General features: G+C 38.0%; 1 protein-coding gene across 3 annotated transcripts in view; it reads left to right on the top strand.

Moving 5' to 3' along the window:
- AGPS (alkylglycerone phosphate synthase) overlaps window positions 1-16458 on the top strand; it is a 135974-nt gene that overhangs the window by 484 nt on the left and 119032 nt on the right. For 2 of the 3 annotated variants that reach the window (XM_014589018.2, XM_027773120.1), the window contains exons 2-4: window positions 11866-11956; window positions 15735-15855; window positions 15952-16026. In XM_014589018.2, coding sequence (XP_014444504.1) covers window positions 11866-11956; window positions 15735-15855; window positions 15952-16026 — 287 coding nt within the window. The remainder of the gene's footprint in view (window positions 1-11865; window positions 11957-15734; window positions 15856-15951; window positions 16027-16458) is intronic. The other variant, XM_027773119.1, reaches the window with a different exon arrangement.

Raw genomic sequence — 16458 nt, 5'->3', positions numbered from 1 at the left:
CCGGCCCCGCAAAGAAAAATCCCCAAAAAAAAAAAAAAAAAAAAGAAAAATATTTATATATTAAAGAATCCAAGGAGTTTATGGAAAATCATATTAAAGTATGAGTTTATTTGGGTGCAAAACATTTTTGAAATCTATGCATAATTTTTTTTTTTTTGAGAGGTTTTCACTATAGGGCGCGTGCGCTCGCCAGACAGACAGAGAGAGACATGGAGACAGAAAGCGAGAAATCACCCCCTAGAGGGGATGGTCACACCGCAATCTCTTCTCCTCCATTCTCCTCTCGGGATCTTGGGCACGCACGCACACGCGCCCGGCATGAGTTTTAAGCCACCGGATCCGGAACGTGAACCGCGGTCGACTACGTGAGAGTCCAGCGACATAGCCATTACGCTAACGGCTGGTTCCCTGCATAATTTTTTATGATACATATTTTCTGTGAGCTTTTTGAAGATCCCTTATATGTATCCTTTAATAAAATAAGTACCTAATGCAATCATATAGTGCCATTGTCTTACCTCCAAAATAATAAAAGTTTCTATCTAGCTATTCAGTGCATATTCACATTTCCCCAGTCTCACAACTGCCTTTAAAAAAAGAGAATTATTTATTTAACTTTATTTATTATTACGATTATTTTAAAATTTGCTATAGGCACATGTGCCCACCAGAGAAAGAGAAAGAGAGAGAGAGAGAGAGAGAATGTGACAAAGCAAGTCACCAGGTCCAGGACTCAAACCATGGTTGGCCACGTGGGAGCCAGCATCTTAACCATCAGCCACCTGCTAACCCTGCACAATTGCCTTTTTGTTTTGTTTTGAGATTTTTTGCAGTAGGGCACGTGCGCTCTGGAGAGACAGAGAAAGACAGAAAGATAGAAAGTGAGAAATCACACCCTAGGGGGATGGCCATGCCACATTTCCATCTCTATTCTCCTCTCGTGATTTGGGCATGCACACGTGCGCCCGGTGTGAGTTTCAAACTGCTGGGTCCAGGACTTGAACTGCAGTCAGCCATGTAGAAGTCCAGTGCCTTAACCACTATGCCACCCACTGGTCCCATAGCTGGTCTTGCCTTTTATAAGTAGTTTGAGTCAGGATCCAAATAAGGTCTAGTCATCCACCACCCTATACCATTGATTCATTGAAAGTAACTTCATATTTAAGTAATAATTTACATCTAAGTGTGATTTATTTAAAAAGGTGAATAATTTTATGTCTATGTGAATATAAATTAGTTTTTGTTTGTTTGTTTTTGCCATAGGATATGTGTGCTTGCTGGAGAGATACAGAGAGGATGGGGGGAAAGTCAGAAATTACCCCCAGGGAAGATGGCCACATTACAATTCCTTTACCTCCATTCTGCTCTTGGGATTTGGGGCATGTATCCACAAGCACCCAGCGAGACTGGAGCCATGGAGTTATCCATGTGGAATCCAATCACTTTAACCTCCTTACCACTTTCTGTCCCTAATACTATTTTAAAGTAAATAGTATTTTAAAAATTAGTTTCCTGGGGCCAGCAGGTAGTATGGTGGTTAGGGTGCTGGACTCTCACATGGCCATGTGTGGTTCAAGTCCTGGACCTGGTGGCTTGGTTTCTCACTTTTTCTCTCTCTCTCGCTTTCTATCTCTGGTCAATGCATGTGCCTTATAGCAAATTTGAGAAAATAATAATAAATAAAATTGAATAAATAATTATTTTAAAAAATTAGTTTTTGAGATGTATTAAGGAAGAAGTGATGGGGAAAGACCAGTCATTTGTGTGATGGCTTTCACATTTCTGGAATTCCTTTGGTAATGTGTTGAGAAGAATTATAAAGCTATTTCAGTCATAATTCAATAGAGCTAGAAAAATTTGTATATATAAATTCAAAGGGAATTTGTATTGTTACTGTTGATTCCAGTGGACAGAATTGTGAAATGAATTCTTAGTTTCTTTTAAGCAACAATGCCCTACCAAAAGTTTAGTTTTGGTTATTTATTATGTGTGTGTGTTTTTTTTTTTTTTTAAAGAATTATTTATTACCATTATTTTTCGGTTTTGACCAGAGAATGACAGAGAGTAAACTACCAGTTTTGGGACTTGAACTATGGTTAGCCATGTGAGAGTCTAGTGCGTTTAACCCCCACACCTCCTGCCAGCCCTTGTTTTTTTTTTTTTTTTTTTTTTAACTTATAAAATGTATGTGCTTATTTTTAATTGACTGAGGGCACATATGCTTGCTAGAGAAAGACAGAGAGAGAGGGAGGGAGAGAGAAAGCAACCTATAACCGGGTATGGTACTCCGCAATTGCTTCTCCACCATTTCTCTGTCTTGAAGGGATTTGGGATATAAATGCATACACATATGCCTTGTGTGTTTGTCATGCCTCTGGGGCTAGGACTTAGTCCACAGCTGGCAATTTGGGATCTGGTTATCTTAACCATTAGGCTATGAGTCTAGCTCTGTTAATTGAACTTGATAGTTTTTTTTTTTTTTTTTTAAGAATTACTTTATTTAACTTTATTTATTTATTGATTTTAAGTTGACCAGAGAGGGACAGAGTGAGAGCAAGAGAGAGAGAAAGAAAGTGAGAAAGCAAGCTGCCAGATCTGGAACTCGAACCATGGTCCACCATGTGGGAGTCCAGCATCCTTAACCACCATGCCACCTACTGGCCCAATAGTATTTTTTTGTTTGTTTGTTTGTTTTTTGCTAGAGAGTACACGTGCACTCATGAGAAGGATGGGGTGCAGCTGGGGGGAAGGCCCTACCAACAAAGCCTAGTCACACTGCAATCCTTTTTGCCTTTTTTTTTTTTTTTTCCTTTTAAGAGAGATTTTTGTTATAGGGCACTTATGCTTGCTAGAGAGACAGAGAGACAGAAGGTGAGAAATCATCCCCGCCAAGGGGAATGGCCACACCACAGTCTCTTCTCCTCCGTTCTCCTCTCAGGATTTTGGGCATGCACGCACACATACCTGGAGTGAGTTTCAAGCTACTAGGTCTGGGACTTGAACTGTGGTCTAAATACATGGGAGTCCAGTTGTGTACCCATTATGTCATCTAGTAGTCCCTCTTTTTGCTTTTAATTCTCCATCTTGTCAGGATCCTAGATTTGTGCACATGTGTTGCTTGGATTGGTTTTAAACTGTTCAGACCAGACCCCAGCTGGCCATGTGGAATCTGGCTCCCTCTGTGCTGCAGTTCACTGCTGTGCTACCAGGCTGGAATTTTTGAAAGGGCAATGAGCACAAAGTATGTAATATTTGAATGCTAGCTCTAAAAAAATAAGTTAAAAATAAGACTAAGTTAAAATAAAAAATGAGGGGACTAGCAGGTTGCATGTTGGTTAAGGGCGCTGGACACCCACATGACTGACCGTAGTTTGAGTCCCAGACTGGGTGACTTGCTTTCTCACTTTCTTTCCTTGTCTCTCTTGCACATTCAGTTCCTCTCTGGTCAAATTTAAAGAAAGAAAGAAAGGAAGTTAAATAAAATAATTTTTTAAAAACAGTAAGGTCAGTTATACTATGAGTCTGAACTAGTACTGTACTTTCATTTACTATCTATCTACTGGATGTTAACATTAACATATACTGGGACCAGCAGTTGGTGTAATGGCTATGTTGCTGGACTCCCATGTAGTCGACTGTGGTTCGAGTCCCGGACCTGGTGGTTTAACTCATACCAGGCATGCACGTGTGTGAGTGTGTGTGTGTGTGTGCCCAAGATTCTGAGAGGAGAATGGAGGAAAAGGGGTTGTGGCGTGGCCATCACCCCTGAGGGGAATTTCTTCCTTTCTGTCTCTCTGTCTCTCTCTTGTCAGTATGGTGGGGGCATGCACCCTATAGCAAAAACCTCTCCCCCACCCCCAAAAAATTAGCATATACTTAAATTAATGTTTTTTAAACTTATATGGTCTGTCACTGTATTAAAATGTCATAGTCTGGGACCAGCAGTTAGCGTAATGGCTATGTCACTGGACTTCCATGTAGTTGACTGATCGCCGTTTGAGTCCCAGACCTGGTGGCTTAGACTCACGCTGGGTGTGTGTGCGTGCGTGCCCAAGATCCTGAGAGGAGAATGGGAGGAGAAGGGATTGCGGCATGGCCATCCCCCCTGGGGGGTGATTTCTCGCTTTCTGTCTCTCTGTCTTTCTCTGTCTTTCTGGTGAGCACACGCGCCCTATAGCAAAAACCTCCAAAAATAAAAAGTCATAGTCTTTTATTTTCTCTCTCTCTCTTGCTCTCTCTCTTTTTGGTAACTTGCTAGAGGCTATATGTGCTCACCAGAAAGAGGAGACAGACTGAGGGAGAGATTAAGTGAGATGACCACACTGCAATCCCTTCTCTATTTCTTCTTTTGAGATTCTGTGCATGTGTACATATATGCCTGGTGTGTTTTTCAAGGCACCAGGTCAGGGACTTTAACCACACAGTTGGCTGTGTGGGATCCAGCTGCCTTAACCACCATACCACTGGCTGGCCCTAACATCGCTTAGTTTTAGTCCTTTGGAGAAGTTATATATTTCCTTTCCTTTGTAACAAAATCATTCCATTTGTACCTAAAAGAAAACCTCAGGAATAGTAATTAGAAATTAATTTTAGTGATATTATGAAGATTAACATCTGTTTTAATAGGAAATGTAAATACTGTATGTGTTCTCATTTCTGTCCTTAGATGTGACTGGCCAGCATTGCAGATGGAGCCTTAGTTGAGAAACTGTAATTCAGATAGATATCTGGTTAAAAATGAAATTTACCAGTATTGACTCTTTTATGTTTTAAATAGAATAATGTCTAGTACAGGAGAAACTTACCTATGTAGAAGTCGGCTTCTAAAAATTTTCTGGAGACTCCGCTGCTGTGGTGCTGTGTGTTGCTTTGTGGTGCTGGAATCCACATGGCTGATTGCAGGATCGAGTCCCCAGTTGACCTAAGTCATGTCAAGTGCAAATGCCCAGTATTGTGATTGGCTGTGGGGTTGGGGGATAGGCATCAAAGTGTGAGGAATTCCTGTCATGAGTACTTGCTCCTCTCTCTCTGTCTCTCACTCTCATAAAATAAAATAACACCTAGAGAAAATAAATGAATCTTCTGAACTTAGAAAGTCAGCTTTCTCTCCTCAGTCTCTGTCCTTACTCTCTCTTTCTGTAGACCTTGAAAATAAGGTTTCTGATTTATGGAAGGGGCAGATAGTCACTTATATTTCAGCACAGTGCCATTGAAAGTACAAGACACCTACAGTCTTCTATAGAGTGCTGTTGGCTACATAGTAGTTTATGTTAAGAGTGTGTGTTTATGTGAAATGAATGGTTAGTCACAGAAACCTTTATAGATAACTATACCTTAGTAGGTTCCATGTGTCCCTGTAAAGAATCTAGTTCTTTTGTATGTTCTGGCATTTGATTTGTAAATTTTCTCACAGGAGCTGAGGCTACAAGAGTCTGACACATGTGCCATACTCCTAATAGACAGATTTTACAATTAGAACCCTGTTGTATTCACTTAAAGCTAGATTAGTGTTCTTTCTCTCTCTCTTTAAGAGATCTTTGCTGTAGGGTGTGTGTGGTTACCAGATACACAAAGAGAGAAGTGAGAAACTGCCCTTGGGGATCATGGTCCTGCTGCAATCCCTTCTTCTTCATTCTTCTTTCAGGATTTTGGGCATCCATGTACACATACCTAGCAGGAGTTTTAAGCTGTCAGGTCCGGGACTCACACTGCAGTTGGCCATGTGGAAGTCCAGCACCTTAACCACTATACCACCTGTTGGCCCCTATATATCCTTTTTTAAAAGTATTGAATAGTTAGTGTCCTTTCTGATGTTATGATATTTAGAGAACAAAATTTATAATTTTGATGTTGTTGGAGAACATAAATTGAGAGTAAATGGAATTGACTGAAGGGTCTTGATAAAGATTTTTATCTAGGCTGTAATAGAACCAGAGAACTGTTTGTTGATTTTAGACCTTGGAGTACTGCTGCCAGTGCTACTCATATCAACATGGATTTCCAAAGGGCATTTCTTTGCATTGTTGACCTCCGAGTAAGAGTCTAGTGGGCAGAGGGGTTATGAGGGTAGATTATGAGGATAACTATTGAAATTATTTGTAGGTATAGTCTATTCCAGCAGTATGGTGGACTGAAAAAATGCAGACCACATAGAAAAGAAGGATGAAATATCAACAGAAAGAAAGATAATAGAGCTGGAAAGAAAGAAATCCTCAGGTACCAGAAATGAAAAATGATTATCAGTGAAAATTTATTGTGGGGGGTTTCTCCTATTTTTGATCTAAAAAAGCATTGAAAAAATAGATTTTTATAAGTGAGTATAGTTGATTGTATGTATTTTTTGAGAGGATGACTTTGACATTCGAAAATAAGCCATTATAGATCTTCTGACTTTTTTCTCCTGAGCACAATTCCTCTCTTAAACAGATTTGTGACTTGTCAGTTTATAAAGCTCTACATATATAACTTGTCTCTCTTATTCTGTCCAAGACATAAGTGAATTGAGTACTCCAGGTTTAAGCACTTTGGAATACTTTAAAGTTAATACTATAGATTTTTATAAACTAAAAATTTTGGAAAATGTCATTACTTTCCTACTTTATAGGCATTTTGTATGAATTGGTGCTTCCAAAGCATGAGTTGATGTATAAATGAGAGAGAGAATTTTTTTTTTTTTTTTGAGAGGTTTTTGCTATAGGGCGCATGCATTCACCAGAAAGAGTGACAGAAAGTGAGAAATTACCCCCCTGGGGGGATGGCCACACTGCAACCCTTTCTCCTCCATTCTCCTCTTGGGATCTTGGGCTTGCACACACACACACTCACATGTCTGGCGTGAATTTAAGCCACCAGATCTGGAACTCAAACCACGGTTGACTGCATGGGAGTCCAGCAACATAGCTGTTATGCCAACTGCTGTTCCCGGGAGAGAAAATTTATTTGGTTTAGTTATACTTTGCATTTTCAGTGACATAATTTTTTTTTTTTTTTGGAGAGGTATTTGCTATAGGGCGCATCAGCTCGACAGACAGACAGACAGACAGACAGAGACAGAGAGACAGAAAGTGAGAAATCACCCCCCGGGGGGGATGGCCACACCATAATCCCTTCTCCTCCGTTCTCCTCTCAGGATCCTGGGCATGCACGCACACGTGCCTGGCGTGAGTTCTAAGCCACCGGGTCCAGGACGCGAACCGCACTCAACTATGTGGGAGTCCAGTGACATAGCCATTATGCTAACTACTGGTCCCAGTGACATAATTTTTCACTAAAGACTTTTATCTGACCAGGCCATCCAGGTGGTGTGGTGATTAAGGTGACTGGATCCCACATAGCTGAATGTGTGGTTTTCGTCTGCTTGTTTATTTTTATTTATTTATTTATTGTTGTTGTTGTTATAGGGTATGTGCACTCGCCAGAGAGAGACAGAAGAAAATGAGAAATCGCCCCCAAAGGGGATGGCCCTGTGGCATTCTTTCCTCCTCCATTCTCCTTTTGGGACTTGGGGCACACATACACACACACCCAGCGTGATCTTTAAGCCATTGGATCTGGGACTCAGGCTGCAATTGGCCATGTAGGAGTCTAGCCACGTGCTGGCCCCTGCACATAGCTTTTCACTTCCCTAAACTTAACTTCTATTAATTGGAAACTTACAATAAATTGCCAGTTAATACATATTTTGTTATGTGTACTATATACTATATTCTTATGAAAGAGTAAGCTAGAGATAAAAAAATTTAAAAAATTATAAGGAAGAGAAAATACATTTATAATAATATATAGCATTTGCGATATTATAAATTTATGTCATTTGTTTATGGGTGAATTGTTCATTGGTATGTATACCAATATTGTCTTATATGATACAAAACACTGAAGTTTTTATATGTGTATATATTACTAACATTAGACATTAACTATGAAAAAATGTTAAGAAATTCATTATTGGGACCAGCACATGGCATAATGGTTATGTTGCTAATTCCCACGTAGTCCAATACCCAGTGGCTTAAAACTCATGCTGGGTATGTGTGCGTGAGTGCCGAAAATCCCAAAAGGAGAATGGAGGAGAAGGAATTTTGGTGTGGCCATCTTTCCTTAGGGGAGTGATTTCTCACTTTTGTCTCTCTTGTCTCTTTCTGGCATGTGCCCTATAACAAAAATCTCTCTCTCACAAAAAAAAAAAAAAAAGAAAGAAAGAAAAGAAATTCATTGTTTTTCATATTGTTACAAATCTCAAAAAAATTTTCTGACGTGCTGAGAAAAGTTTACATGTAGGTGGACCTGTGCAGTTCAAACTCATATGGTTTAAGATTTAACTGTAGTTCCAAACTGATCTCTTTTTGAGGTATTACTAACTTGGTGGTAAGAAATCCATTATAACCAGTTTACCAGTATTGATAATTTTATGTCAGCTAAAGTGAAGAATATTTTATCTGCTAAATGGCTATGTTGTTTAAGCTACGAGTTTCATACTCAATTTTCATGCCAATTTCTTTAGATTTATGAATAAGTTAGTTATTATATAATCCTAAATTCAAACATACTGGTTGATTTCTAGCTTATATTTTAATATAAAGAAGAAATTGTATTTTTTAAAAAACCTATCTATTCATCTTCATTTCTTCTATTTTTATTGTACTTCTATTTTTATTTTACTAAACTTTAGGTAAAGATTGGTCTAAATTTTAGGTAGTATTTTGTTGTGTATAAAACTAATGTAAGGAATGACATCCACTCAGAGCCCATGCTATTAAAATTATGTGAGGCCCAGCTGTAATCACGCAAGATGGTTGACAGTGCCATTTGGCAGATTGAGGCCACATGTAAAGCCCAGGTTTGATTCCTGGCCCACCCTAAAAAGCAGAGTGTAGTCGCTTACATCTATAGTCCAGCTACTTGGGAGACTGAAGCTAGGGGGTCATGACATAGCAAAACCCTGTCTAAAAAAGAAAAATTATTTGACAAAATGAGTCCTTTCTATGACTGTTAATTAAATTTTTCTTTGGATAAGACTTAGCATGGCTTCTTTCATACTGAATTTTGCATTTTTATAAATATATATTTAGTTTTGACACAGAGCATATCATCACTTGCTGGCTTTTTTTTTTCCATTTTCTGAAATTAGATAATTTAAAACTAGTTGCTAAATGGTTTTGCAGTTATTCAAGCTCTAATGAAATAAGTAAGAAATAATTTGAAGCAAAAGTATTCCACATTAGAAATTTTAAATAGCCTGTAGGACAGATGTTAAGACCTATTTGTAATCTATTCTAATCTAGTTCAGTTTGGTAGTTTAATTGTTCTTTGCTTTGGAATAGATAGTGACTACTAAAGTCTCTCTTCTCTTCACTTCAAAATACACACATGACCCAGCTGTGATGGTGCAGGTGGGAGAATGCCTTTGTACCATATTGGAGCCATATGAGAGGCCTGGGTTTGATCCAGGTTGACTTGAACATCCCTTGATCCTGGCTAACTAGGAAACTGGGTGAAGATTGTAGCATGGCAATACCCTGGTGACTGTGTATGTGTGCATGTACACATATGTCTATGTATCTCTCTCTTTCTCATATGAAGGAAATAAACTTACACAAAATGAAACGGTAACAGGTATAGGAGGACTTTAACATCTTGGAAAAATTAATTTCTCATACTATTTGCAGAAATCAATTCCAGATGGATTATAGGTTTAATGTATGAGTTAAAACTGTAAGACTATTAGAAGAATACACAGAATATCTTTCTGCCAGCAGGTGGTGTGGTGGTTAAGGTGTTGGATTCTGACGTGGCCAACCATGGTTTCAGTCCTTGACTTGGTGATTTCAAGCTTATGTCAGATTTGTGTGTGCATGCCCTGAATCCTAGGAAGAGAATGGAGGAAAAGAGATTGTGGCATGACCATCTTGGGGAGTGATTTCTCTTCCCCTCTCACTGTCTTTCTCTGTTGCTCTCTGCACATGCCCCATGGCAAAAACCTAAAACAAAACAAAACAACAATAACAAAACAGGAAATAGAATATCTTTCTGAATGTGAGGTAGGCAAAAGAGAGTATAAAGCATTAACTTAGAATGAATGAGTAAATGAACAACGTTAAAATGCAAAACTATTTTTTAAATCAAAACACTGTTTTAGGAGAGTGAAAGGTGAATCACAGAGTAAGATGAAATATTTAATATATATATCCTTGCTTCTATTATATATAAAGATTCTATACACCAATGAGGAAACAATAGTAACTACATAGGAAAATGAGCAAAAGACTTAAAATGGCATTCAAAATAGGATATATAAATAGGCAGAGATATGAATAGATAGAAAATTTGATAATCAATGACATTAAAATTTGATCTGTAATGAGATACTAATAGAATGTCTTAGAGTTTCAATTACAGAATTCCTATATGGTTCTTTTTTTTTTTTTTGAGAGATTTTTCACTGTAGGGCGCGTGCGCTCGCCAGACAGACATAGACATAGAGACAGAAAGCGAGAAATCACCCCCCAGGGGGGATGGTCACGCCGCAATCCCTTCTCCTCCATTCTCCTCTCGGGATCTTGGGCACGCACGCACACGCGCCCAGCGTGAGTTTTAAGCCACCGGGTCCGGGACGCGAACCGCGGTCGACTACGTGGGAGTCCAGCGACATAGCGATTACGCTAACTGCTGGTTCCCCCTATATGGTTCTTTTTTATAGTTTCTTTTTCTCTCTGAGATTTTTTTGTTACTCATTTGGAACATGTTTTCTCTTTTGTGTTTTAGCATAGTTATAATAGTTACTTTGAAATTCTTTTTTTTTTTTTGGAGAGGTTTTCACTATAGGGTGCGTGTGCTTGCCAGACAGACAGAGAAAGACATAGAGACAGAAAGTGAGAAATCACCCCCCGGGAGGATGGTCACGCCGCAATCCCTTCTCCATTCTCCTCTTGGGATCTTGGGCACGCATGCACACGCGCCCGGCGTGAGTTTTAAGCCACCGGATCCAGGACACGAACTGCGGTTGACTACGTGGGAATCCAGCGACATAGCCATTACGCTAACTGCTGGTTTCCAATTACTTTGAAATTCTTATGTGCTATTTTAAGTATCTTCAGTTATCTTGGCGTCAGTCATCATTAGTTGCCCTTTTTCTTGATTACATATGTATTTTCTTCACTTAGCTGTTTGTTCATGTCTAGTACTTTTGGAGTCTATCATAGCTATTATGAGTGATACATTGCAGAAACTCTGGATTCTGTTATATTCTTCTGAAGAGACTTTGTTTTTTATTTTTTTTCAATCAAGCAGTTGACTGATTTCAAATTCCAAATTTTGTCCCTCTTTGTGGTGGACAATTAGTTCTTTTAAGCTGGGATGTTTGGAAGACTGGATGCATACTCCATAACTGTAATTCAGGATCAACTACAGATTTGGATAGAGTCGATAATATAGGTGCTTCTCTGACTCTCTTCTTTCTGTGATTTCCCTGTAAACATTCCAGATGCTGTGTTTACTCCATAACCTCCTCTCTGGTTCTTTGAACCAGAAGGACTGTAGGTTTTCAATATTTTTGTTCCTTTTTATGGCATTAGCTGGAATCTTCTTTTTGCTTAAGCCTATTTAAAATACAAAACGAGAAACTTGCATAGTACTTTTTCCTTCTTCAAAGTGTATCACACCCTGCTTCCTCTATTTTTGCTTGCTTCTGATCTATGCTACCCTCAGATAGCTGGCTTTATTTGTTTGTTTTTTGTTCAGAGTTTATAGTTAGATGTGGGATGGTTAGTTTGATAAGAGCTGCTCGACCATTACTGAATCAGAATCTAAGGTTTACATTTAAATGAAGATATCTTGCTCTAATACTTTACCTTCTTTGTACCTTAGGTATCCTCTTAGTGGCATGGTTTTACCAACTTTTAAAGATTGGATCCAAAATACCCTTGGAGTAAGTCTGGAGCATAAAACTACCTCTAAAGTAAGCAGATAAGAATGATTATTAACATACTGTATTTTTTTAATACCAAATTAATTAGACTTATCTTTGTAATTTGTTACAAATAAATATTTGTTATGTTTGCCTTAATGCAGTTGACAATTTTCTTTTTCTTTTTTCTTTTTTGGCTATTGTTGTTATTAAACCTATTAGTTATATTTTCTAGGGGCAGTTTTTTAGTGTCACAGACAAGATTCTTATCTCAGAATTTATCTGAGATTTATCTGGCAGACTTTTTTTTTTTTTTTAATTTGCAGTAGTGTATGTGTGCTTGCAAGAGAGAGATGGGGAATGGGGAGTGAGAAAACACTCCCCAGAGTAAATGGCCATGCTGCAGCCCTCCTCCTCTATCTCCTCTTGGGATTTTAGGTATACATGCACCTATGTCCAGCATGTTTCTCATGCTGCTGTATATGGGACTTGAACTGCAGTGGTTCGCCATGTGAGATCCAACCACCCTAACTGTTGTGACACAGGCTGACCCAACTCTGTCTTTTAATAAGACAGAATTTTGCTATGTTGTAGTCTTTCTGCCTCAGCTGGGACTGTAGGTGCATGCCACTGTGCCTGACTTTTAGATCAGATCAGGAATTGAACCAGGCTCTCCCATATGATCCCAACCTGTGGAGCAGTGTCTTAGCAATGCATGCCACTGTGGCTGGGCCTCTGGCCAACTTTATATCCTTTCTAAGCATTTGTTTTCTTATTTGAGAAGTGGAAGTAATAACTGTCCTGCTTATCATAGGGTAGTAGTAAAGTACAAATTAATTGAGAATACTTTGGTATAAATTAAAAGGTATAAATTGGTGTTATTTTTAGATTATTTAATAGATTGGCAATAACCTAGTTTAATATAGAGTAATTTAAAATAAAAATATAATACTATATTTAAGCTAGAACATTTAGAATATTTGAAAAATTACCAAAAAAGTAAAAATTCAATTAAGCTACAAGTGATAGAGAATTTTAGTTTGTTTATATAGTTTCACAGTTTTGGAAGTGGGATTAGAAAACCGTAAACTGTATACATGATGAAACTAATGACGTATTTAGCATTTGTTTATATTATTATTACTTTATTATTTGGTTACAGCATGACATTCTACATGTTCCTCTTAACTGGATGTAAGTTCTATAAGTACAGGAGCTATATCTTACAGTGTGTTTTCCACTGTATTTGTTATTATGTTTATATATTTAGTGAAAACTTGTTCGCTTTGTTTATAAATCCATATATTTTTTCCCCTGGTATTTAAATTAGGCAAAAAAATAATTCCTGCACTTCCCAAACCAAATTCTTTAAAAAAAATTTTTTTTTTTTGAGAGGTTTTTGCTATAGGGCACGTGCGCTCTCCAGAGAGACAGAAAGTGATAAATCACCCCCGGGGGGATAGCCACCCCACAGTCCCTTCTCCTCCATTCTCCTCTTGGGATCTTGGGCACACCTACACACGCACTCAACATAAGTTTAAACCACCAGGTCAGGGAATCGAACCGCGGTTGACTATATGGGAGTCCAGCCACGTAGCCATTATGCCAACTGCTGGTACCGGTTGTTGTTTTTAATTGCCAGATTGTGCATGTACTTGCCAAGAAGAGAGACCTAGAGAGAGAGAAAAAAAAAAAGCACCCTCAGTTGGGCATGGTCGTGCTGCAGTCCTTTTACCTTTCATTTCTCCATCTTGTCAGGATTTGGGAACATAAGCCTGGTGTGCTTTGTGAGTCACCGTGGCTGGGATTTGAACCATGGTTGACCATGTAGGATCCATTTCCCAGTGCACAGCACCTAACCTCTGTGCTGTGGAGCTGGCCCACTTTTCTTAAAGGTTTTTTTTTTAATCTCTTCCGTTCTTTATCTCTCTTAAATATTTATAATTACTTTTTTTTTTTTTTTTTTTGAGAGGTTTTTGCTATAGGTTGTGTGCGCTCACCAGACAGAGACAGACAGAGAGACAGAAAGCGAGAAATCACCCGCCGGGGGGGATGGCCACGCCACAATCCATTCTCCTCTTGGGGTCTTGGGCACGCACGCATATGCACCTGGCGTGAGTTTTAAGCCACCGGGTCCAGGACTTGAACCGCGGTCGATTACATGGGAGTCCAGCGACATAGTCATTACACTAACTGCTAGTCCCTGTAATTACTTGTTTTTAGTGTTGATAATTCACGTACCGTATTGGAAACTTTACCAGTTGGAGAAAAAGAGGAAAACATCCTCCAACAGGGCCTAGTCACACCACAATCCTTTATTCTCCAGTTCTTCATTTTACGCACATGTGCACATATGCCTGCCTATTGTGAAACTGACAAAACCAAGATTCTCTCCATGTGGGAGCCAGCTGTAGATGCTCTGGTTTAACCACTGCACCATAGGACTGACCCTCACATTTTATTAACTTAAAACTAGGAATCAATACATTGTATTGAGGTTCTTTTGATCCTTTCCTTAAACCATAGGATAACTTCTAAGAGATTAAGATTTTTTTTTCCTGTTTAACTTACTTTTGTATCCCCAGGGCCTAGAACAGTGCTTTACTCATAGCAGGCACTCAGTAAATATTTATTATATGAATTAATGCAGTACCTTAATAAGAGACTAAGAAAATATAGAAGTATCATATTTTTCTTTACGTATTTTTATATTTCATTTTTTCTGAATATTGCATCGTTGGGTGAGTCATGATGCACTTTGCATAGAAAATCAGAAAAACACATTGTGACCTTCCTGATGACATCATAATTAATCGTGTCTTTTTTTTTTAAAGCAAATTTGATTTAGTTAGCCATTTATAGACCTTTTCCTTTATGCTAGGCGTTCTTTTAGGTGTTTTTTTTTTCCACAAAAGTTATGATGTTTAACCTGTTTTCCTTGTACATTTGGTAATAATTTCATTTAATAGATGAAGAGGCCAATGCTCACAGAAGCAGTGTAATATGCCCATTGTCACAGTTTTAAAGTAAAAAAATAGATTTTAAGTTACTAGTTGAAATCACATACCAAGTTTATAATTATGTCATGATTTTTACAGGAGCTCTATAAAAATGAGTTTATTACTTACTGTGAGGCTTTCTGTTCATTATTTTAAAATGGTAATTGGAGAATAGTAAATGCTGTATTTTATGTACAGATGAAAATATTGATAATGCCAAAATCAAATAGCTTTCTCTAAATCTTCTTAATCAAAAGTGAAAGATTTGAGACTTTGCTATCTTCCTTGTTCTTGATTGCAATCTTTTTTTTTTTTTTTTTTTAAAGTTTTTGCCATAGGGTGTGTGCACTTGCTGAAGAAAGACAGAAAGTGACAGTGAGAGAGAAAGTGAAAAGTTACTTTCCACCCCCCAGAGGAGATGGCCATACCACATTTCATTCTCTTCCTGGGATTTTGGGTATGCACCTGGCAGAATTTTCAAGCTGCCAGATCCAGGACATGAACCCTTTCAGCCATGTGGGAGTCCAGCACCTTCGCCAACACACCACCTGTTGGATTTTCATTTGCAATCTTTAGAAATAACAAAAAGCTAACCCACAAAAGCAAAGGACCCCTGTAACTTATATCATAGAATGTGATTAACCAAAGATTTGTAATTTGTCTTTGTCACAAAGTTGATTTCTGTATGTATGTATTGGTATTTTCCTATGTTTCTGCCTTACTTTATTTAAAAAAAAAAAAACCCTACTTTTTGTAGTTGTTACCCCAAATAGTGGAATGCAAATTTTATTTTTAGGCAGTAAGTCACAGAAACCAATTTTATTTTCTAGGCATCCTTAAATCCTAGCGATACACCTCCCTCTATTGTAAATGAAGATTTTCTTCATGACCTTAAAGAAACTAATATTTCATATTCACAAGAAACAGATGATCGAGTATTTAGAGCTCATGGTAAGCTACTATAAATTAGCACTGTTCACTTTTAACTTAAAAATTTTCCCATAACTTCAGATGTTCATGCATTTTTCTTTTTTAAACGTGAAACAGGTCATTGTCTTCATGAGATATTTTTGCTCAGGGAAGGAATGTTTCAACGAATTCCTGATATAGTTTTATGGCCAAGTAAGTTTTTCTCTACTTTGTATTGTTAATTCAGTGTTGTCAAATCTTGGGTAAATTCAATGTTGGAAATATGTATATTTTATCATATGAGTTGTAAAAAAGCATAAAAGCATTTTTAGAAGAGTTTACTAAAGGTCATGGAGCCTTTTCTTGATTTGATTGTCCTGCTGTTTTTAGTTTGTCTTTAATTTTATACCTATTTATTTATGTATCTATTTATTTGTTGTTGATTTTCAAACTGCTGGGTCTAGAACTCGAACCACAGTCAGCCATGTGGAAATCCAGCCCTTTAACCACTATGCCATGGTGGGATCCTTTGGCCATGTGGGATCCCTTTGTCTAAACCTCCATGCTGCCTGATGGCCCTGAGTTTGTTTGTTTTTTTTTTTTTTTTTTTCAACTGTCTTTTTAATAAATTCTGTGTTCCTTGAT

This window comes from Tupaia chinensis, unplaced genomic scaffold (assembly GCF_000334495.1).
Source record: "Tupaia chinensis unplaced genomic scaffold, TupChi_1.0 Scaffold000322_1, whole genome shotgun sequence".
NCBI lineage: Eukaryota > Metazoa > Chordata > Mammalia > Scandentia > Tupaiidae > Tupaia > Tupaia belangeri.
This window is presented reverse-complemented; position numbering and strand designations above follow the sequence as displayed.